Genomic DNA, 24,892 nt, shown 5'->3' on the forward strand with positions numbered 1-24,892 from the left:
CCCCCCCACCACTTTTCTTCTCCTGGTGCTGCTGGTTTTTCTCCCTTGCTCCCTGCTCCATTGATGGCGCCGTGGCTGCAGTGATTGTCCCCGTGCTGTGAGGGTCCTTGCCCCTCCTCTGCTGCCTATAGCCCCTCTTCCTGCTTTGGGTGATGTTCAGATGCGACGTAAGGATTCCTGAAGCCCTAGTAATCTTATAATATATTGAGACAATAAAATAGGTTTCCCAATCTTACTTGTGTCTGAAGAAATTTATTTAGAAAATTTATATACCGATGAACGTTGGGAAGATCTCATCGGTTTACATTAAAACAAAATTATAGCCAACTGAGCTTTACATAGAAGTTGGAACTTGGAACCAAATGTAAATAGTAGCAGAACAGATAATTAAATACAAGATAGAATCAACAGTTAACTTATGAGGGGCATTAATTGAGACGGGAGCAATAAAGTATAAATTATGGGCAAGAAGAGGGGAGTTAATTACAAGAAGGTTGGGGAATAGTAATAAAATAAAATAATAATATTAAGGAATAAGATTACAGGTAGTAAAGTGCCAGATAAGGATGTTATGCGAATGCTTGCTTAAAGAGGCAAGTTTTTAGGTTGTGTTTAAATTTCTTTGGGCAGATTTCCTGTCGCAGGAAAGAAGGGAGTTTGTTCCAAAGGACGGGCCCAGCTAAAGAAAATGCCCGAGCTTTGGTGGCAGCAAGTTTGGATAGCTTAGGTGAGGGAATGACCAGAGTAGCCCTGTGCTGTTGCCTTATCGGTCTGTTTGATTTGTGAAAAATGAGGTGATCTGAGAACCAGTGCATGTCTTGGTTGTGTAGAGCCTTATGGATCAGTGTGAGGGTTTTGTAAGATATTCTTTCGGCAACTGGTAACCAATGTAAGTTTTTAAGAACAGGGGTGATGTGGTCGCTTTTATGTGTGTTAGTGAGAATACGTGCAGCAGCGTTTTGTAGAAGCTGGAGCGGCAGCAACGTACTTTTGGGTAAACCTAGTAGTATAGCGTTGCAATAATCTATTTTGGAAAGAATAAATGCTTGCAGTATGGTGTGAAAATCATTGAGGTGTAGAAGGGGTTTGATTTTTTTGAGGGAGTGTAGTTTGAAGTAACCGGATTTGAGTGTGTTGTTGATGTGATTATTAAATGATAGGTGGTTGTCAATAGTGATGCCAAGACTGCGAACCTGTTGGCTGAAAGCAATGTTGGAATTAGGATTTGATCCTGGTAGTAGATTTATTTTGCTTTTACTGGTTGAGGAAAAGGCATCTCAGGTATCAACACAGGGAGGAGATCTCAGAGATGGGAGGGAGAGGGAAAGAGTATGAGAAGACCAGGGATGGGGTGAGAATAAGGAAAGAGGATTAAGGACAGGAGATTAGAAAGTTTGAAAAAGAGGGGGAGGTTTGGAAATCTAGGATGGGGGGAGAGGAGGATGGAGTAAGAGGATTTCAGAGAAGCGGATCTGGGATTGGGAGCAGGGGAGAGGTAGGAAGGAGAGAAGAGGAGGTTCCATTACCTGCAGACAGAATCTGAGATCAAGGGAGGGAGATCCAAATTGCTATTGCTGTAGTGGGGAGTGGGAGAGTGGCCCAGAAAAGAGAAGGAGATACTCCATACCGCAGGAGACTGAGGGCTCTGGGGATACACCGGGCTGCTTTGTTCTTACTGCATCAGTGATAAGCTGCCAATTTCTTATCAGGGGGTTCACCCCAGCTCTGTCTCCCTCAATCACGCCCTTCCTGTTCCCTACACAAGAGAGGGGGGAAATCCAGGGCTGTGTGCATATTTACTGTGAGGCATTGACCCAATGATGTTTAGTAAAATATTTTCCATGTATACTAGAAATGCAGATAATGCAATCCTTACCTAGACCTAGAGACCTCAGGGTCTCATAATTCTCCTTCATCACCTCCCTGTAAAGCTCCTTCTGTTCTTCATCTAAATACCTCCACTCGTCCTGGGAGAAAGAGACAGAGATGTCCTCAAACGTCACCGGCACCTGAAACACAAACCAGAAACACTCAGGGACACGTGGAGGGGCTCAGCTGGCTTTAATCCCATAACATTTTATCATGGAAGATGGGACACCAGGACCCCTCATCCCCAGGAACTGCCAGACTTGTTCCCCTGGACTCAGTTTCCTTTCTGGGCCTCAGGGTTTACAAGTCTAATCCCAGAGACAGAGAATATCAATCGTGTCTGCCTGGATAAATCTGAATAATAAAACCCAAGATCTAACAGAGCATTATCCAGAACATCAGGAACATCTGATTCTCTCACATCAGGAGGGCTCACTGTGCTCTCATCCTCCTGGTTTGCTCAGTCCCTAACCTTGGGTCATCTTTGATGCCTCCCCCTCCTTCTGCACATTCAAAACATTGCTAAAGTGAGTCAGTTCCTCCTCTATAACACTGCTAAAATCTATCCCTTCCTCTCTGAGCCTGCCACCAAAACACTCCTCCCCTCTCTTATCACCCCATAAGAACCTGCCATACTGGGTCAGACCAAGGGTCCATCAAGCCCAGCATCCTGTTTCCAACAGTGGCCAATCCAGGCCATAAGAACCTGGCAAGTACCCAAAAACTAAGTCTATTTCATTTTACCGTTGCTAGTAATAGCAGTGGCTATTTTCTAAGTCAACTTAATTAATAGCAGGTAATGGACTTCTCCTCCAACTTATCCAATCCTTTTTTAAACACAGCTATACTAACTGCACCAATCACATCCTCTGGCAACAAATTCCAGAGTTTAATTGTGCGTTGAGTGAAAAAGAACTTTCTCCGATTAGTTTTAAATGTGCCCCATGCTAACTTCATGGAGTGTCCCCTAGTCTAATACCTGAAAGAGTAAATAACTGATTCATAGGGAGGAGGAATAGCCTAGTGGTTAGAGCAGTGGACTATGAACCAGGAGACCAAGGTTCAAGTCCCGCTGTCACTCCTTGTGACCTTGGGCAAGTAACTTTACCCTACATTGCCTCAGGTACAAAAACTTAGATTGTAAGCCCTCTGGGGATAGAGAAATACCTATAATACCTGAATGTAAACCGGTGTGATATCTCAATTGAGATGAATGTCGGTATATAAATAATAAATAAATATCTACCCGTTCTAGACCTTTCATGATTTTAAACACCTCTATCATATCCCCCCTCAGCCGTCTCTTCTCCAAGCTGAAAAGTCCTAACCTCTTTAGTCTTTCCTCATAGGGGAGTTGTTCCATTCCAGTTATTTTGGTAGCCCTTCTCTGTACCTTCTCCATCGCAATTATATCTTTTTTGAGATGCAGCGACCAGAATTGTACACAGTATTCAAGGTGTGGTCTCACCATGGAGCGATACAGAGGCATTATGACATTTTCCGTTTTATTCACCATTCCCTTCCTAATAATTCCCAACATTCTGTTTGCTTTTTTAACTGCCGCAGCACACTGAACAGACGATTTCAATGTGTTATCCACTATGATGCCTAGATCTCTTTCTTGGGTGGTAGCACCTAAAATGGAACTTAACATTGTGTCTTCTGTAACTTGCTCTCTGCTGACCTCCCGCTGACTCGTTTTTCTCCCCTGCAATCTCTCCAATATTCAGCTGCATGACTTCTCTGTCTTTAACTTCTTTATGATCATGTAACCCCTCTTCTCAGGTTGCTTTATATTGGCTCTCTGTCCTCTTCCACCTACAGTTCAAGCTTCTCTCCCTCCCCTACAAATGCATTCACTCTGCAGCTCCTTATTTTCTCTTTTCTTTTCCTTCCTCGTGAACGCCATTCATCAGGCAAGTTGCCCTTATCTGTGTCTTTCTCCACCACCGCCACTTTTCAATTCTGTGCTTTCCAACTTGCTTTGCCGAGTGCCTGGAAGAGACTTCCTGATTCCATGTGTCTTGCTTCCTCTCTGGCCATATTCAAATCCAGTTTAAAAACTCGCCTTCTTGGGGGCGGATCCAAGATGGCTGCTCGATAGACTCGCTCGTTGTTGGATCCCTTGAGCGTGTTTACTTTGAGTCTCTTTTCTTGCTGCATTTTACCTGCGATGGGGAGAAAACGCAAACCAAGGACTGAACCTCACCCTGTGGTTCCTCCGACGTTGCTTTCTCCGGCCCGATGGACGCCCATCTGGTGCGCAGCGACATGAGGTCAGGGCTTCAGCTGCTGGAGAATGGGGGAGGGGTATTCAAGCTCCCCTCTCTCTCTGGCTCAATATCGCCACTCTGCCCCGCCGGGGGAACGCCGCTGGATGACCCTGCCGCGATGAGAGGTGCCCCGGAAATGAAGAAAATGCCGCCAGACCAAAGAGCCAGAGGGCGGGGCTCTGCAGGGTTCGCCGGGGCAGACACAGCGGCAGGGAGCCCAGAATTATCACCAGGGCAAACTGATGTGGGAAGAGAGGCGTTGCTGGAGGAGCCTGCTGGTGCTGTCGGAGAATCTCCCGTGTTGAGAATACCTACCATGGTAAGACCTGCAGTTTTCTCCCCTGAGACTACATGGGAAAGCATAGTGGAGATGAGAATTTCTATTCTGCAGCAGTTACTTCCAATAAATACTAAAATTAAAGAGGTGGAAGATAAAATAAAAGTGGTGTCTAATACAACTGTAGAACTGGAAAAACAAGTGTCTGTTATCAGAACTCAAGTTAATGGAATCCAGCAGGTCCAGTTAGCAATGACTGGAGAAAGAAACAACCTGTCTTTGAAAATCGAAAATTTGGTCAAAAATAGAAGTTTGAGATGTATACATTTTCCTCAAATACCAATAATTTCCCCTAAGGAGTTGTTCAGGAGATATCTTATGGAAATGCTTCAGGTTACTGAGAATTTTATTCTACCAATCCCAAAAATCTTATTTTGCCAAAGTTTAAAAAAAAGGGAGGAACAAAGCGAAGGAATAACAACCTTGATACCAGTTCGAGAGCAAAACCCAGATATTTCAGCCCTTTTGGAGACTTTGGATACTGAAGTGCCAGTTCCTGCAACATTGATAGTGACTTTAGCCCTTGAACCGATAAAGACTGGTTAATGAGACTGTGCTTTAGGCATAGAAAGGATTGTTTCTTGGGATGTAAAGTCAGAGCATTCCCAGATGTTGTTGCGCCCATCGGCCGCAGACGGCTGCACCCTCTCTGTCTCACCTTTTTCTCCGCTCTCTCTTCTCCTCTGAGAAAGATGGCTACCTCCGCCGACCCCTCCGGCACCCCTGGCCCAGCATGGGCGATTGCGTTCGCCATGTTCTCCCTGAGTCCACCTAGGGCACGCGCTGCTGCCCCTTCCTTTGAAGACGTCATGGCGGGAACCTTGGGGGCATCCCCACCGCATGACGTCACTACCTCCGGGTACTTAGCCTCCGACTTCCAACACTGCTACGAGTTAGCAAGGATTCCGGTCCAGCTATTGCGACCTCCATGAAACGCTCTCTCAGCGTACCTACTCCTACAAACCCTCCAGGGTTACTCTTGCTTCAGAATGCTCTGGGTACCCGCTCCTCGGGGGTCTTCCACTCCTGCCTACCCTTCGGGGTTCTCTCGCTTCAAGAAGACTCTTGGAACACCCGCTCAACGGGGGTTCTACTCTCTTCTGTTTCTCTCCAGGTACCCGCTCAGGACACCCAGATACTCGCTCGAGGGCCTTACCTGCTCCTGTCTACCTTCCTGGTACCTGCGCTATGAACTCAAGCACTGGCATTGGCCTGCCTTGCTACCTTCTATTTGTAGAAGCTTCATCCTCGGCAGCATTACCGGCCTTGTGAGTACCTCTACCTTCAGTCTCTCTACTTGTCTCATCACCACAGATTCTCAGCCTACTCCGCTCTGCGGATTTCTACCGGATCTGTCAACACTTCCTCACATCAAGGAAGGGTTGTTGGCGTACTTCGCTCCATGGACCACTACCGGACCCTCCATTACCAGCATCAGGGAGACCTACCCTGCACCTCCGCACGGCCTGAACTACATCTTCTGAGACTACTCTGTGGCCAGAGAGGGGAACTGCCGCTGTCCACAAACCATTCTACTGCTATACAATAAAGCTTCTCATCATGTGTGTTGCTTATTAGAGAGCCTAGCCGATTGCTGTGTTTTCCCACAGGGCCCCTCCCTTTGGGAAGAGTCATCGACACAGCAACCAGGAATCTACAAACATGCCACAAACTCAACAGATTGCTAACTCCATGGATTCGGCTCAGCTCTATTGGCCCTTCAGGCCATCTCACCAATTGATAAAAGTGTTAAATAAATAAATAAATAAATCCCTGGCCTGGCCCAGCGGATCACCAAGCAATAGAAATCGTTGGAGAATTTGGCCATCGCTTTCAACCAGTTGAACTCCCGACTGAATATTCTGACAGCTCCAGTAAAGGATCCTTTACCTCCGGTGGTGAATGTTAAGATATGGTACCCATATTTGCCCCAACCCGCTTCTCTAGGCATGCCAGGATGTGCAGGGGCTTCTTTAACCAATGTGGTATGCATTTTTTCTTGCAACCTGGGTCTCAGTCGTTTATCCCAGCACTTCTGACTACCTGGCTGATCTCTGCTGCTGCCTCTCCTAACAACCGAGGCTTTTCTGGGCTGCTACTGTACCTTTGACAAGATCCTGGGACTTGCGTCATGCTGTTCTCCCTTCGGCTGCTGGATCCGCCCACCGATGACATCATAAGGGCGCCGAAGGGGCCATAAGCACCGACGCTGGGTTCTGGCGTTGTGCGCCCCTTCGTGCACCCTTCGCTCACTGACCTTATAACTTTTCTTTTTAACAGATTTCAACTTCATAATGACTTTGACCTCGATGGGGGACAGAATCCCAACCTGTATCTATAACGGAGTTTACAAACTCGGACGAGCAACTAACAGTAAGAAAGTAAATAAATCTACAAGAATGAATTGCAGAGATAGAAATGACCCGCTTCCTAACTCCAATAACAGTTATGGACAATTCCAATATAATAAATTGTTTCTTCTCACCTTTTTTCTAAACAATATCCAAGCATTAACTAAAAAAACTGCTATCGTTATCTGATCTTCTGTCTGACAAAAAAAACAGACTTTATAGCCATTACCGAGACCTGGCTTAAACCACATGACTCGGTAATAGTTAATCAGTTTTCTAAAGGAAAATTAGGTCTTACCTCCAATAATTTTCGTTGCTGTAGTACCAAGGATCAGTCCAGACTCCTGGGTTTTGCCTCCGCACCAGCAGGTGGAGACAGAGACAAAACTTGTCAGGCTCTGTATATATACCGGAGTGCCACCCACAGCCTGTCAGTATAACACAATGTCAAAGCAGAAAATACTAAACTGAACCCGAACTAAAACCTCCCGGTATAATAACCGGAGAACTAAGCTCACTGACCCTAACGAGGGCCTGCCCAAAACAACCGTTCTGTTAAAAGAATCAAACAGATATGTTCATCCTGATCAAACACAGCGGACTCTCTACTAGAATCTTGAGGGTGGGACTCTGGCCTGATCCTTGGTACTACAGGAACGAAAATTATCGGAGGTAAGACCTAATTTTCCTTTCCCTGTACGTACCGGATCAATCCAGACTCCTGGGATGTACCAGAGCTGAAACTACGCGGGATGGGATCCGGAGAGGCCCGCTGTTAGAACACCTGCCCCGAAATTGTCATCCCGTGAGCCCTGCACATCCAGGCGATAATGACGCGCAAAAGTGTGCAACGATTTCCAAGTCGCCACCCTGCAAATCTCCTGCGGGGAGACCTGCATACACTCCGCCCAGGAAGTCACCTGGGAACGCGTCGAATGAATTTTGAGACCCTGTGGAAGACGCTTTCCACTGAGTAAATAGGAGGAGGCTATTGCCTCCTTCAACCAGCGAGAAAATGGTGGTCTTGGAGGCCATGTTACCCCTTTTGGAGTCCTGACAAAATACAAAAAGAGGTGATCCGAAAGTCGAAAATCATTGGTGACCTCCAGGTACCGCAAAGATCTACGGACATCCAGCGTCTTCAACTCCTTTGAGGCTGAATCTGTCCCCGATAGATCTCCAAAGATGGAAGTTCCACCGACTGGCTCAAGTGGAACGACGAAACCACCTTCGGGAGAAACGACGGCCCCGTGCGCAGCGTAACCCTCGTATCCGAAATCCGCAAGAAAGGCTCCCTACAAGACAGCGCTTGGAGCTTGGACACTCGCCAAGCAGATGATATCGCCACCAAGAACACTGTTTTTAAAGTGAGATCCTTAAGGGTTGCCCGCTTCAAAAGTTCGAACGGGGAGGCGCACAGAGCCTAGAGCCCCATGTTCAGATTCCAGGCGGATGCAAACGGATCGCCCCTTTCAAGAAGCGGTTCACGTCGGTAAGTGCCGCCAGGGGCCTACCCTCAATGGACCCCCGGAACCAGCTAAGAGCCGCTACCTGCACCTTCAGAGAACCACCGGATAACCCCTTAGCCAGACCATCCTACAGGAATGACAAAATGTCCGAACCTGAGGCTCTGGTAGCATGAGCCGAACGCTCCAAACACCATGACTCAAAGACCTTCCAGACACGCACGTACACCAACGACCTAGACTTATTCCGCGAACTCAACAAGGTAGAGAACACTGGGTCCAAAAGCCCCTGCGCTTCAAACGACGCCTTTCATAAGCCATTCCGCTAGACAAAAGCGATCTACCTGATCGAAAACACACGGAACCCTAATCCACGAACCATGGACGCCGTGGCCACTCGGGCGCCACTAGAATGACCTCGCAGGGATGTTCCTCTATGCGCCGAAGGATCCTGCCTATGAGAGACCAAGGCAGGAAGACATACAGAAGAACCGAGGTGGGCCATGGAAACGCCAGGACGCCCACCCCTTCTGCCCCCGTTTCCCTTCTCTGGGCAAGAAACCTTGGTGCCTTGGCCTTCTGAAAAGTCGTCATCAGATCCATGACTGGAGCTCCCCATCTGTCGCAGATGAGCTGGAAGGCTCTGTCTGACAGCTCCCACACTCCGGGGTCGAGATGATGGCGACTTAGGAAGTCTGCGTGGGTGTTGTCGACTCCCGCTATGTGGGACGCTACCAGAGCGGTCAAGCGACGTTCCGCCCACTGAAATAGTAGGCGGGCCTCGTGAGCCACCGGGCAACTTCTGATTCCACCTTGCCGGTTGATGCAGGCCACCGTCGTCGCATTGTCCGAGAGGATCCTGACCGATGTCCCTAGGGCAGGGACCGTAACGCCAGCAACGCCAGCAACGCCAGGCGGACTGCTCTGGTCTCCAAACGATTTATCGACCATCTCGATTCAGCTGCCGACCATCCGCCTTGGACCGACGTCCGGTGACACACTGCTCCCCTGCACGGAAGACTCGCATCCGTCGTGACTACCGTCCACCGCGGCGTCTCCAGTGACACGCCCCGGCGGAGATTGAACGGAGAGAGCCACCATGCAAGACTGCACTGCGCCGTCCCCGCAACGGGATGTAGAATTGTTCCGACCCCGAGCTCCAACGCATGTGCGTGAAAGACCAGGGAACCAGGGCCAGCGTCGACGCCATGGAACCTATCAACTGGAGATAATCCCAAACCGTTGGCGATAGTTTCAGGAGTAACCCTCGCACTTGACCTTGCAACTTGTGTCTACGGTCCTCCAACAGGAAGACCATGTCTAGGCGAGTATCGAACAGCGCCACCAAAAACACCATCGACTGAGAGGGGATGAGATGACTCTTCGCAGTGTTCACCACCCAACCTAGGGAACGCAGTAACTGCATGACCCGGGCTACCGCCGATCGACAGAGGGCCTCGGACTTCGCTCGGATCAACCAATCGGCCAAGTACGGGTGAACCAGCAATCCTTCCCTCCGGAGCTGAGCCGTTACTACCACCATAATCTTTGTGAAGGTCCGAGGTCCCATGGCCAAGCCAAACGGCAGGGCCTGGAACTGATAGTGCTTCCCCGAAGCTACCTCTGGTGTTCCTTCTGGATCCCGATGTGTAGGTACGCTTCCGTGAAATCCAGAGACGCCAAGAATTCCCCGGGCCGCACCGATGCTATCACCGCCCGGAGGGTCTCCATTCGAAAGGGAGGACCCCACAGACACCGGTTGATGGCCTTGAGGTCCAAGATGGGACGAGAGGCCCCGTCCTTCTTCGGCACGACGAAATAGATGGAGGAATGTCCTCTTCGTTGCTCCTGAGGAGGAACAGGAACGATGGCTCCCAAGTCGAGCAACCTGTCCAAGGTCAGATGAACCGTTTTCCGCGTTCCCGCAAGGAGACGGGACGAAGCGGGGTCGGGGCTGACGTGCAACATCTAAGGCGTAGCCATGTTCTATTACCGACAGTACCCCCTGATCCGTCGTGATCTTGGCCTATTCCTCGAGGAGAAGAGACAATCTGCCCCCTATCCTGGGTACCGAGGAATACGCCCTCCGCACATCATTGCGGGGCCTTAACTCCTGGCGAGGCCTGGGAGAACCAGACCTACCAAAACGCCGGCTTCGAAAGGACTGAGTTTGCTGCCGTCCTCCTCCGGAACGAAAGGAGGAAGAAGATGAAGGGGCAGAAGTGCCTGGCCGGGAGGACCGATCCTTAGAGTCCCCGAATAACTGTATCATCTCATCCAATTCTTTTCCGAACAGCAGCTTGCCCGAAAAAGGCAAGGAACTGAGCTTGGATTTGGACGCCCCGTCCGCCGCCCAGTTCTGCAACCACAGTAGCCGACTTGTCGAGAATGCAGAGACCATGGATCGAGCGGAGGTTCGTAGCAGATCATACAGCGCGAACGCACTATAAGCCACGGCCGCTTCCAGACATCCAGCCTGCCACGCTTCCTCCTCCGAGAGGCCCTCATTGGCCAGAAGCTGTTGGGCTCATCTCAATCCGGCGCGAAGCACAAAATTACTGCAGATTGCGGCCCGAGCCCCGGGCTGAAGCCTCAAAGATCTTCTTCAATTGCAACTCCAACTTTCGATCCTGGAGATCCCGTAAGTCCGTGGTACCTGTCACCGGGATGGTAGTGCGCTTCGTGACTGCTGACATGGAAGAGTCCACCTTAGGGACCCGCAAGACCTCCAAGGCCTCCTTGGGCAGAGGGTAAAGCTTGTTCATCGCCTTGGAAACCTTCAGCCCCAAGTCCAGGATGTCCCCCTCCCGATACCGCAGGTCCATAGCCGAGAAATGGACCGGGAAGGTGGTAGGAGGGCCACTCAGACCCAACCAACACTGAATCCATGGAGCCTCCTCTAGCCTCCCCCGGGGGTGTGAGATCCCCAACTCCTCCAGAATGGCGGGGAGGAGAGGCGCCAGCTCATCCCGCCAGAACAGCCGGATAACCCTGGGATCTTCCCCTTCGGACGTCTGACCCTGACGCCTGGCTCTGGGCGATGGGTTCCCGTCACTCTCTGCCCCCCTCGGGGGCGGGAGACGGGTTCTCAGAGCCCTCCTGATCCGAGGACTCTGGATCATCCTGAGGTGGAATGGCCCTCAAAGCCTCTTAGCTCACGGCTCTCCGGAAGGGGCCTCCCGTTCGGGTCGTTCCTGAGGCCCAGAATGCGGCGCTGTGGGACCCCCAGCCGAAGCCGCTGAACGTTTGCGTGCCCTACGGGCCTTAAAGGCCCTGCGCATGGCCCAAATAACTTCTGAGGAGAAAGAAGAACAGGAGACGTCCGAATCAGTTCCTGAAACGACTCCTGCCCCCTTCCCCGAGGATCCCGTGGTCACTGACGGACGTGGAGGGAACCGCTGAGGAGAAAGTGAAGGCGACGAATTTCGGCCCCCCCCAGAAGGCTCCCGCCGCGATCGGGACCGCTGCAGACCGTGGCGGCAAAATGGCTGCCCTTGCCGTGATCGGGACCGCTGCCGACCGCGGCGGCAAAATGGCTGCCCTTGCCGCCTCAGTTTGCCCTGCACCGGGTGAAGGCCCCGCCGAGCCGACCGCCGAAGGGGAGCCCCCCGCTTCTCAGGCGCCCCCCCCCCGCGTGGCTCCCGAGGTGTCCTCACCACCCGGGATGCGGGCCGAGCAAAGGCCTGCCTAGGAAAGGCGAGCGCCGACTCACAGGCCACGCCACGTGGCAGCCGCCAACCCGCGCTGCTGCCGCATCCCGAGCCAAACAAAAAAAACCCCCGAGAGCCAGCAAAAAACCCTCGAGATGGCCGCGACGACGCTGGCGGGAAGCGCAGAAACTTTGCTTACCTTTTTTTTTTTTCTCACTGAGACGCTGTCCAGGTCCTGAATTGGCCTGGTGGGGGTGAGTGAGCTGGGCTCCCCGGTATCACCACTGCGGGGCCGGTTACCACCTACAGGGTCCTCGACCCTTAGCCTCAGCTGCCTGACCACCAGGGGGGATGGTCCCCTCAGGACCTGACAATCCCCTGGGAGGCTAGAAGCCGTCCACCAGGACCTAGGGAAGTTTAAAAAAGAAAATTGTGTGGGTTTTTTTTTTTTTTTTAAACCTTACAAACCAAAAAGGAGAAAGAAACCGAGATGGCAAACCGCCCCCAACTACACTAAACACCCAAACCTTCCTGCAACAGCTAATCAGGCGAGACTGTGGGTTGAGCTTCTGACACCTGCTGGAGACAGAGATATACTGACAGGCTGGGGGTGGCACTCCGGTATAGATACAGAGCCTGACAAGTTTTGTCTGTCTCCACCTGCTGGTGCGGAGGCAAAACCCAGGAGTGTGGACTGATCCGGTACGTACAGGGAATGAGATTTATACCACCTTTTCCGTCCCCAGAACGAAATGTAAAGGTGGCGGTCTTTTGTTAATAGCAAAAAAGGAACTGAACTTAAAATTGGTCCCAACTAATATTGATGAACCATACGAGATTGTTCTATTTGATTCTACATCCCTTCAAATATGTTTAGCATACTTTCCACCTGGACTACTGGACCACAACATTTCTCCCTTAATTGAGCTACTGTCAACATCATTAAACCCTGAGAAGCCCTCAATAGTTTTAGGAGACTTTAAGATACATATTGATGATGAATCCTAAGCTCCACTTGCTTCACCTTTATTGAATCTCTCCTTAGTGTAGGATATAGTCAGTTAATTCAAGGACCTACCCATAGAGCTGGCCATACTTTAGATTCAGTGCTTGCAAATGTAAAGAATTTTGAATCCTATGAAACCTCTCAAGCACCAGTGCCCTGGTCTGCCAACTATTTAATCACCTGTAAATTTCAAGGTAAAGAAAACTGCACCAAGAAACAACCAGATCAAGTGATTATTTATCATCCCAAGTACAATATTGAAAACTTAACATCAGAATTACATAAGAAAATAGCAAACAGAGTTACCTGATTGTAAAGCTGTGGCTAAATCATGGCTCAGGATGACTGAAAATATTGCTGAACAAATTAATCCAATAAAAGCTAGAGTTCTAAAAAGTAATACAATATCCCAACCATGGTAGGGCGCTTCCCAGTTTCTCATCTGTAGAGGTAAGTTTTCTTAATTTGGCTTTCTTTTGTAAAAATGTACTCTAAACGTGAGGAGATGGCAGCCATGGGGAGAACCAAAAGGAGAACCATGAGAAGCAGAGCAGGAGGAGAGGACGAGGGAAGCGTTGCTGCTCCTAGAAAATAAAGCATGAGGGCCCAGAAGTAGGAGAGCCTGAAAGAGCTGGAAGCCCAGGCCTGCTGTGAGCCAAGGAGGACGGGAGCGGCTGTGAGTGCAGAGAGGAGGAGAACATGAATTTTACTATGAATACAGGGGGAAGGCCATAAGAGGGGGGCAGAAGGGCCATAAATGGACAAAGGGAGGGGGGCAGGATGAGAAAGGGACAAAGAGCAGAAGGGAAAGCACTGCTGAAGCTGGGGAGTGGGCAACGCTCAGGAAGGGTCCAAGGGTAAGGGGCAGCAGACAGAAGGGAAGGGGCCATAGAAAGAAAGCAGGAGGGCCAGGATGGGAACCAGGGCACATGGGGCCCATCCCCTGAGAGTCTTTTTCTGAGTTCCCGAATCTCCAGGAATGAAGAAAAGACCCTTTCCTGTGGCGGCCTAGAAAGAAGAGGCCCAGTGGTGCTGCCACAGAAACGAGGTTCAGGGGGCTGAAGAAAAAACCCATAAGAGAGGAGAAGGCCTGGAGTGAGAGCAGGTGCCTGTGAGAGAGAGAGAGAACAGGAGCGAGTGCATGTGAGAGAGAGAGAGAGAGAACAGGAGCGAGTGCAGGTGAGAGAGAGAGAGAGAGAATAGGAGCGAGTGCATGTGAGAGAGGAATGTGAGCGTTTTGTTTGTGACATTTGTGGACTCTTGCTCGAAGAGGCGATGACTCCGTCCATGGGGAGGAGCCCCGTGGGGAACCACAATAGGCGAGACTCTAGTAAGCAGACACTGAAGAAAGAAGGCTTTATTATACTGCTGTTGAATCTTGCCCAAGGAACGGACAGTACTGTAGTCCAGTGATATCTCAGTAAGCTCAGACAGTCTCTGCTGTAGATGGTTTCAACCAGATGTAGCAAAGGTCCGGTAGTGTCCCGCAGCGCGGGATAGGCCGTGAACCTGAAGGGTGGAATAAGAAGAGCTGGAGCGCAGCGATACTCACAGAGTGGCAGTGCTGATAACTTCCTTCGGTAGTTGAATGACGAGAAGGACCGTGGTCAGAGGTGCAGGATACCCTGAGCAGAATTGGCCCTCAAGGAGCGAGTACCTAGGAGCGCCGAGGGTTCCTGAAAGGAAGCAGACAGGACCCCCAGGGAGCGGGCGTCCAAGGTTAGGTAGTTGAACCCGAATGGCAGATAGAAGCAAGAGGCCCCCGAGGAGCGGGTACCCAGAGCTTCCGTAGGAGAGAGATATACCCTGGAGGGTAGTGAGGAATCCAAGTGAGCAGCTTAGAAGCAGTCAGAGTAGCAAAACCGAAGTGCTTGCTAACTCGTTGTACTGGAGTGGAGCGGAGGTTTAAATACCCAGAAGTACTGACGTCATGCGGTGGGGACGCCCCCGAGGTTCCCGCCTTGAAGTATTCAAAAGCGTAGGCAGCATGTGCGTGCCCTAGGAGGGCTCAGGAAGAAGCATGGCGGACGGGGACGCCCCTGCTGTTCCGGAGATGCTCAGGGTTTCGGCAACCAGCAGCGGAGGCAGCCATCCCTCCAAGGGAGGAGGAAAAGGGTAGAAGAGAGGTGAGGCAGAGCGGTCGCAGGTGTCTGCGACCGACGGACACAATAGTGAGCAAGTGTGTGTGTGTGAGAGAGAGAGAGAGAACAGGTGTGTGAGGGAGAGTGAGTAAGTAAGAGAGGAGGGGTGTGAGAGAAAGAGAGGAGTGTTTGTACAGGACAGAAAAAGGATAAAGTTTATGTAGCCCCCACTCATCCACAACCTCATGGTGACTAGAAATAAATACTTCCCAGGTTTGGAGAGTTAGGGATCTGTTTATTCTTATTAGTTTTAGTTTATTTATTTATTTAAACGCTTTTATATACCGACAACCGTCTGCACATCGTGCCAGTTTACAAGTAACTTAAAACCAGGGTATATATAGGCATAGCCTTTACATAGAACAAAGAACAAGTGAGTACAGTAGTAATAAACTAAAAACTAGATAAATTGGAAGAGGGAATCAACAGGGAGCAACATATATTGAGAAGGGGTGGGGACAACAATGAGGGGGTGGGGTTATATACAGGGATTCATAAATGCGTACATTGATGTTTCAGGTGCTTGTTTGAGGGAAAGGAGACGGGAAAACAAGAGGGGCTGGAAAAAATAGTTTTAGTTATTGGCTCTTATTTGGTGTGTCAGCTGTTTTTAAATATTTTCTTGTGAGTGGCACATTCTACAACATTTTATATTATCCTGTTCTGTACTTGTTTTGAAATATGTATTCTTTTTGTTAGCATGGTTTTCCTATTATGCATTTCTTAATTTTACTGACTGATATTTTATGAGGAACAATAATGTTTCTGGTTTTTTTCATTGTTGCACTGCATGCAGAGTCTGGCTTGTTGCAGTTTCCAGTTCAGTTTTTATCTGCACATTTGTATTTCTACTTCCCACTATCTTTATTCTGTATTTGGTGAGCTAGCGTGTGGTTTCTATGCAGGGATCTATAACAGACCGATTTGTTCAGCTTTCCTAATAGGAGGCTAATGAGAAGTATGCCTGAACCAAAATGGAGAAGGAAATCCCCAGAACCCTCTGCGTGTCTTTGGCCTGCCTGGACTCTGAGTGACTTACAGAATGTCCCTGGATATCTGTGGAGGCAAGCTGGCACCAGACAGGTGATGTCTATTCATAGAGTCACCACAGGGGAGCTTCAGGCACTATTCTCAGGAGTTTGTAATCCACACAGTTACAGACATGTTGATTGTCTTGTCCAGTAAGAGTTTACCAGAACCACTATTACTTTGGTGAAAGTCCGGGGTGCTGTGGCTAACCCGAAGGGTAGCGCCCGGAACTAGTAGTGACGGTCCAGGACTTTGAAGCGTAGGTAGCGCTGGTGTACCTGATGAATTGGGATGTGTAGGTAGGCCTCAGACAGATCCAGGGAAGTGAGGAACTCTCCCAGTTGTATCACCCTTATTACAGATCGTAGGGTTTCCATGCGGAATCGGGGAATCTTTAGGTGTCCGTTTACAGACTTGAGGTCCAGGATGGGCCTGAACATTCCTTTTTTCTTGGTAACGATGAAATAAATGGAATAAAGACCAGTATTTATTTCTTGTGGAGGCACTGGGGTTATGGCCTCGAGGGCCAATAGTCTGGACAGTGTCTTCCACTGCCACCCTTTTGGAAGTGTCATGGCAGGGAGACTCCACGAACTTGTCCGGAGGGGTGCGTAGGAAATCCAGATAGTATTCCTCCCGAATGATGGCTAGGACCCACTTGTCCGAAGTTCTCTCGACCCATCTGTGGTAAAACAGGGCAAGTCTGCCCCCTATGGCTTCTTCCCTTGGATGGGTCGGCTGAATCTCCTTGTTGGGTACAGCTGGGGCCTGAACCCGAGCTGGTTCCCCTATTGTTGTGCTTGTTCCGAAAGGACTGGTTCCTGCCGGTAGGGTGGGATGCTTGTTAGCTGCTTCTGTATGGATTGAAGCGCTGTGAACGTCTGCCCCTGGAGGATCTGGGGAAAGGTCGCTAGTTTCTCTTCGTCTTATCCTATGGTAATCGTGGCAATGAGGACTCACCCCATTTGCTGGCAAGTTTCTCTAGTTCGTTGCCGAACAGGAGGGATCCTTTGAAGGGCATCCTTGTAAGGCGCGTTTTGGAAGATGTGTCGGCTGACCAGCTTCGGAGCCAGAGTTGTCTCCTGGCCACCACGGCCGATGACCCTCTTCTGGCCACTGTGCGCACCAGATCTGAAGCAGCATCCGCAAAGAATGATACTGCCGGTTCCATGTCATCTCCCGGGGCGTTGTTCCTGGTCTGGGATAAGCAGGCACATGTCACCATGGTGCAGCAAGCCGCAAATTGTAGAGACATAGCGGCCACATCAAAGGACTGTTTAAGGATGGATTCCAGACGTCGGTCATGTGCATCCTTGAGCGCTGCTCCTCCCTCTACTGGGATAGTGGTGTGTTTGGCGACCGCGGCGTCTACTCTTGGGCAGGCAAGCAGATCTTTGGTTGCCTGATCCAGAGGGTACATGGCTGCCAAAGCTCGTCCCCCTTTGAATGAGGACTCTGGAGCATTTCATTCCAGGTCAATTAGCTGTTGTGCGGCTTGCAACAGTGGGAAATGGCGGGAGGGCTGGCAAAGGCCCTCCAGCAGGGGGTTCGTTCTAGGTTCCCCCAGGGTACCTGGGCCCTGGACGGCGGGCTCAGCCAGGCATTGGGTGACTAGGTCCGGAAGCTCTTCCTTTGTGAAGAAGCGTCTCATGGTTCAGTGAGGCTCTGTCCCGGGGGGGGGGGGGGGGGGGGGAGTTCCCCCTCTTCTAGGGGCTTGGCCTCCTCTTTAGAGATGTCCGAGTCCCCAGAGGTGGGGCTTCTGGGTAGTGGAAGCCTGTGCCTAGGTCTTGAGGGGCCTGGGGCATAAGGGTCCTCCGGTGGAGCATATGGTTGCTCAGTCATAGGTTCAGTTTGCATTTGAACAAAGGCGTGGACCCCTTTGAAGAACTCCACCCATGAGATAGACGCTGGATCCAAGCTGAGGGGTGCTGTGTCCTTGGGGGTCCCCGTCTGTGGGGAGGTCCCACTGGGATTTACAAGATCCGGGGTACCCCCTGAGGAGCTAGTACTCGGCCCTGGGCGGGAATGGCCCTGAACTGGATCTCCCAGGGCCTCCTCACACTGGGTGCACTGGGCGTTGGCCTCCTTGCTTTGTGAGGTTCTGATGTGGCATGCTGGGCAGAGGCCTTGAGCCTTTACGCCTGTTTCTGGTGGTGCCATGGCTGTTGGCGCGTAAACCTATGCGCTCTGGTGCGCCTAAGTCGAGCGTGTAGATTGCGCGTGCAGCTGTGCGCCCAAAGGATAGTTATGCGCGCAACTAGAAGGGCGCGCATATCCTGTGCACATGGCCCTTGTGCGCAGGTCTACGCGCACACGTATTTTGTGCGCCTAAATAGATGTGCGCCCAGCCAAGCGGCGAACAGAGCGGCGAAGAAGGCCAAGATGGCGATGGCGAGCACACGGGCAATATGGCGACCACCTCGGGGGGTCTCCACGTGGGCAGACCCTTGGGAAAGCCGGGGCCTGGCCCTGGTAGGGCAGATCAACCCGGTGGCGCTGGTCTTGATCTGTGACCTGCGCTCCTCCTCAAACCTCGGAGACCAGAATCGAGCGAAGATTTCTACCTTACCTGGTCTTCTGCACTTCCCGGCTTCGTTCCGGGCGGTCTCCAGCTGTGGGGGGGAAGAGGGCAAATACCTTCAACGCCGCGCTCGAGGGTGCACCCGCTGCCTCTCAGCCGCACCAGAGAATCAGGGGCTAGTTCCTTGCCGCAATTCGGCCGCCGGACCGAAGCTCACCTCCGAGGGACCACGGAAATCACCTCGGGAATCTCAACTGGGGGGAGGGACCCAATTGTATCACTGCAGGACAGCGGGGCTCGTCTTCAGGTAAGTTTCTTCTTTAAATTTCGGTTTTCTCCTTTGAATTTGGTTCTAACGCTGTGAGAGCGTGCAGATAGTCCCTAACTGCTATGGAGACGGAAAATACTGAAGAGCTGCACTTCCTGCAGGGGTATATGTACTAGGGGCTGACGTCAGATTGAAATCTGATCCGTCTCCAACTGCTAACAGGAGTACACTATACCCATTGGTCCTGAGTCCATCTGCCACACGCTAGGAAATGCCCTTTGGTCAACTTCGGAAACTATTTCAGTTACAATCTCCTAACGTTTACCCTTATCTGCAAATATATCATTTAATAAAGAAAGCCTCCATAATAGAAGGGGAACTGTGCCCGGGAGAACCGCAGTTTGAGGGAGGGCGTGAGTGAGCAGATCGGCTAAAGGGAGGGCTTTCCAAGATTTATGGTCTCCTACAGAATGCTCCTCAATATATACCAAACTATATCAAAGCATGGGAGAAAGATCTAGAGAAGTCTCTCTCCAGAGAAGAGTGGGATCTGATCCTCTTACAGGCCAAGAAGTGTTCCATATCCACTTCCCTTGTGGAAAACGGGTTGAAAACTCTATTTTGCTGGCATTTTACCCCTCATAGGCTCTACTGTGCTAAAATCTGCTCCAATGATTTATGCTGGAAAGGTTGTGGTCAGTCGGGTCCTTTTATCCATAGGTGGTGGGATTGCCCTAAGGTGGGAAGACTGTGGAAGGAAGTATCGGGCATTATACACTGGATCTTGGGCAGAGCTATTATTTTGTCCCCTGACCGAGCTTCCCTGAATGTCCCCATTGAGGGCCCTGGGAGTGAAAGAGAGCTGGTTACCCAATTCTGTTTGGGCACACGGTGATTACTGGCAGCAACGTGGAAGCAGGATCTGGTGCCCTCTTTGGACAACTTACTTCAAAAAGGTGGACACTATGTGCATCTTATACAAGGTAACTGCCCAGAAGCAGCACCACATTCCTGCATTTAATCAGGCGGGGAATCCGTATCTGCAATGGAGGGGAAATCCAGCCTCTGTGGCGTCTACGACTCAGTGACGAGGGATAATGCAGACGTTCAGACAATTTAAGAATCCCAATCAAAGCAGCACTTGTCTTATTTATTTGCTTGCTTTATCATTATTGCTTACATTAAGATGTCATGATTTTCTGTACTGCTATATTCCTGCATCTGTTTATGCAAATGTTATTGCATTAATATGGATTAATAAAATTTAAAATAAAAAAAAAGAGTGAACTAAAGCACGAGAAACAGGAAACCTACCTGGTTCTTAAAGGAGGTGGCTGATAAAATACAAATAAAAAGAACCGCATTCGAGAAATATAAAGGATCCCAAAAAGAAGAAAAACACAGGGAAGAACATCTGGTTAAACTGAAAGAGACGAAGAAAGTAATCAGGAAAGCAAAATGTCTGGCAGAAGAAAGGATTGCCAAAGAGGCAAAGAGAGGAGACACCGCCGGCTCCAGAAGGTCCAAGGCCTCCACGGTCAGACCCCCTTGAAAGCTGCTTCCGGGGTGTCCCACTCCAGGTCAATCACCTCCTGGATGGCTTCCAGAATCGGGAAATAGCAAGAGGCTTTCCGTAGAGACACCAGGATGGGACTCCTCTTTGGTTCTGACACAGGGTCTGGGCCGGGAACTCCCAGAGTCTTCAGGGTCTGGGAGGCCAGGGCTGGCAATTCATCTCTGTGGAAAGATCATAGCATGGGCCGGGATGGCTCCAGGCCTGGAAGGATTTCCCTGTCCTCCACTGAGACTGCATCCCCCTCGTCATCCGTGGGGTCTGGGTCCCTGTCAGGGATACCCTTGGTAAGCCTGCGGATAGGGCTGGGAGGACGAGGCCTTCCCAGACCAGGCAGGGGCAGCAGCCGACTGCACCTGAACAAAGGCTTGGAAGGCCCTGAAAGAATTCCATCCAGGAAAAGGTTGCTGGGTCCATGCCTAGCCCAGGAGGATCTGGGGTAAGCCCCCCTGAACTGCCCTCTCCCAAAGAGGACGCAGCCCCGGGATAGCTCAGATCCGGGTGCTAACAGATAAGGTCCTGGCTGACCCATCCTCCGACTGGGAGAAGTTCTGAGAGTCCAGCCCTCCCTGGGCTTCCTCACAGAGCTGACACAGGAAGGATCCAGGTCAGGCTGCGCAGCCCTAATATGGCAGGCAGCAGAGAGTGTCGCGTGTGCTTCTTTGTTGCTGGAGCCATAGTTCTCTGTAGCTTGTGCGTTCAGTCAGCCAGCACGGACTTGAGCGCGGGCAAATCCACCCTGACGAGCGTAAGTATAAGCATCCAGTTGTGCACGAATGTACGACTGTGCTTATGCGCGCGGTTATGTGCAGAGATGCGCACTCATTAAGGAGTGGGGTCAGGCGCACAGCAGGGCCGGCCCGCACCGCACGTACTAACGATCAAGGAGGGGAAATGGCACCGCACCGAGCCTGAAGTGGGGCCTGGCCCATCAGGGGCCACTAAACCCGCTCTGAAACCTCCTTCCCTTCCCCCAATGGGATCGGGAACGTCGTCGGTACGGCGCACCGAGCAAGGAGAACGGAGGAAAGATTTACCAAAGCCTTTCCACGGCTCTGAATCAGAGGAGATCTTCTCTACTTACCCGGGCTCAGGGCTCACTGGCAGAGTACAGAGATGGTCTCCAGCTGAGGGGAGAGAGGGCTTAGGCGTTCACCGCCACGCTCGGCTTCCTGCACCCGCTGCTTTAGAACAAAGTCCACCCTGGGAACCACTACCGGACCAAGGCAACCTCTGAGGGATCTCGGAAATCACCTCAGGAATTCTCAACTGGGGGAGGGACCTTTAGGTATCACCACAGGAGAGCGGGGCTCGATCTTTCTCCAACTGGTAAGGGGATAGCACCTCCACATCTGCTAGGAGACAGAGAGACACTGGATGGCTGAGGTCAGTGCAGGGGGGTATCTAGGGTGACGTCAGCTTTGAAACCTGACTCCGTCTCCATCTGCTAGCAGGGGAGCACATAACCCATTGTCCTGGGTCCGCACTAGGAAATTTATGGTTTTTTAAATTGACTTTGTTGTTCATTACAGTTTTTTTTATCCACAGATGTTTTTACTATTTATGTTACAGTATTTATATTGAATTTAATGTTTTTTTTAATCATTTATAATTGATTTTATTTATATTTATACTGTGAACTGTTATGATTGTTATCAGAATAACGGTATATAAAATAATATAAACCAAATAAATAAATAAAGCAGGGGGAGGGAGAGGTGTAGACGTGACCTGGCTGAGAATTGAAGACTAAAAATGACCAAGGTTTAGAAAATTACATTTGGGATTCAACTTCTTCCTTGAAATTTGTGGATCAGCAACAAGAGACAGAAGATCTTTATACATTTAATTTTCACTAGAAAAGAAATGGGGTTAATTAGAAGAAGAGATTCCTTAGATATTTGCAAAGCCTCCCCTAAATAATTATTAATCATCTCCCCTGGTGAAATATTCTCTCTTGGGAAAGTTGATAATTCTAAAATATTTCTCTTTTGGCAACATTTTCCAAATTCTTACTTTTTCTTCTAACAAACTTTATCCTGAATGGACCCAGGAGAATTAATGAGTAAATTTCCTACCTTGCTCTCCGGTGCCTGCAGCCGCTCAGCCTGAGCAGAGATTTTCTTCTCCTGGGTCCCTGAGCGCAGCTCCAGCGAGGAGATTTTCCCTTCAATCCTTTCCAACTTGCTGCTCATTGCTGCTTCCGGCCGCTCCACAACCATCCACAGAGAGCCCAAAGTCCTGGGCTGCAGGGGATCCAGAGCCAGCTCTGCCCCCTCCTCTGATCCCGGGGGCTCTGCCAGAGGCTGCACCGAGGAGGGATCTGGCTCTGGAGAAGGCAGAACCCCCTTCCTGGGCTCCACTGAAGTCCCAGAACCCATAAAACCATCCATGGGAGACGGGCGAGATTTAGACTTTCCCTTTCTATTCGATGTAGTCGGCAGAGACAGGTCGGGCTGAGGACGAGAGGAAGAGAGAATCTGGAGAGTTAATTCCCTCCTGTACCGAGCACTTTGTGAATTAACAGAAAACCCTGCAGAAAACACTCAGCACCTTTGTATCAAACCCATCACATTTAAACAGCGCTAACTCCCAAACCTCACACAGCAACATCCTATCTATGAAACAACAAAACTGGAAGTGAGGTAACTTGCCCTAAAGCAGCTAAATAATGAACTTTATGTAATATGTGAATTAGAGATGTTTTTAAATAAATAAAAATCTATTCCCTGCTGGAAAACAAAACAAGCTGGACTGATACAAATCTTACACAAAAACTAAATGCTAGCAGAATCCCTCACCTCAGCCCCACATGGAATATACAGACAGAACGTAAAGGCAACTGCAGTCTATTGCGGCAATGAAGACACATCAGGCAGGATTCATGGCAGGAAGGAAAGAGAAGGGCTGACCACTCCCATGGGTCCCCTTTTTATTGTACATACATCCATAGCATACAATGTGCCATCACATCATTGGCTCCCCTCTCCATAGCATACAGACGCATCATTAGACTATTGGCTCAGGGGTGTGTACAGATCATTTCATTGGCTGCTGAAGCTTATACCATATGTGTGTCTGTTTTTTGCCTGCATCTGAATACGTGGCAGTGAGGTTAATTATAAGCTAGAGAAATACGTGACAGCCAGGTAACCTCTCCTTAGGCAGTGAGGTTAATTACCGTATTTTTCGCTCCATAAGACGCACCTAGGATTCAGAGGGGGAAAATTTAAAAAAAAAAAAAAAAAATTGTGCTAAACCGGCTCTGCGTCTGGGCGTCTTATGGAGCAAATTAGGGGAGTGCATAGCTTTTTTTTTTTCTCCCCATTTTGTTTTCGGGTCTGGGGAGGGCCATTTCGGTCCACTCCCCAGATCAGAAAACTTTTCTTTCTCTGGGAACCCCTCCCCCCCCAAAAAAACCCCCCATCCCAACCCTTTAAATTAACAACCCCCACCCTCCTGACCCCCCCCAAGACCTGCCAAACGTCCCTGGTGGTCCAGCGGGGGTCCAGGAGCGGTCCGGGAACGATCTCCTGGTCGTGGGCCGTCGGCTGCCAGTAAACAAAATGGCGCCGACGGCCCTATGCCCTCACTATGTCACTGAGACCGACCGCTGCTATTGGTCGGTCTCAGTGACATAGTGAGGGCAAAGGGCCGTCGGCGCCATTTTGTTTACTGGCAGCCGACGGCCCACGACCAGGAGATCGTTCCCGGACCACTCCTGGACGCCCGCTGGACCACCAGGGACGTTTGGCAGGTCTTAGGGGGGTCAGGAGGGTGGGGGGTTTGTTAAATTTGTTTGGTTTTTTTTTTAATATTCGCTCCATAAGACGCACATACATTTCCCCCCCACCTTTGGGGGGAAAAAAGTGCGTCTTATGGAGCGAAAAATATATAAGCTAGAGATTTAAGATGTGCTAGTGTTGCTGCGTTCAGTGCAAAGGTCAGTTAGTATTAACCCCTGACATGGCCTGCTGGCAAAGCTCATAATTCCCCACACAGTCACTTGTTTGATCTAAACGCAAGTTTATTAATGAGAAAAGACAGAGAAAGAGAAAAGCAGAACAAGAAAATGAGGAAGTTGTTGTTCCACGGAGTAGCGAGCTTGTTACAAAGGTTTTCTCTCCGATGCTACTCAAAGCGGAGAGCTGTGCAAGCGACTTTTAAACTTTTCATAATGTCCAATAAGATTGCTCTGACGCGCATCCTGGGTGTAATTTCTTCTTCCGGTCACCAATAGGAATCGTTGCTATTAGTCCAATCAGGTACTGTCTCTGGGGTGTCGGCTTCTTTCAGGGAGATAGTTAGCTATGCGGAACTAGGCTTTCTGAAGCACATGGTGGAGGAAATCCAGGAAATGCATTATACTGTCCACACATATACAAGACCTCACCAAATACAGGATAAG

The 24,892-nt window shown here is 50.1% G+C and overlaps 1 protein-coding gene across 1 annotated transcript in view; it reads right to left on the reverse strand.

Moving 5' to 3' along the window:
• LOC115082052 overlaps positions 1-24,892 on the reverse strand; it is a 157,065-nt gene that overhangs the window by 66,357 nt on the left and 65,816 nt on the right. Inside the window, 1 exon segment of the mRNA XM_029586316.1 lies at positions 22,563-22,940. Coding sequence (XP_029442176.1) covers positions 22,563-22,940 — 378 coding nt within the window.

This window comes from Rhinatrema bivittatum, unplaced genomic scaffold, assembly GCF_901001135.1.
Source record: "Rhinatrema bivittatum unplaced genomic scaffold, aRhiBiv1.1, whole genome shotgun sequence".
NCBI lineage: Eukaryota > Metazoa > Chordata > Amphibia > Gymnophiona > Rhinatrematidae > Rhinatrema > Rhinatrema bivittatum.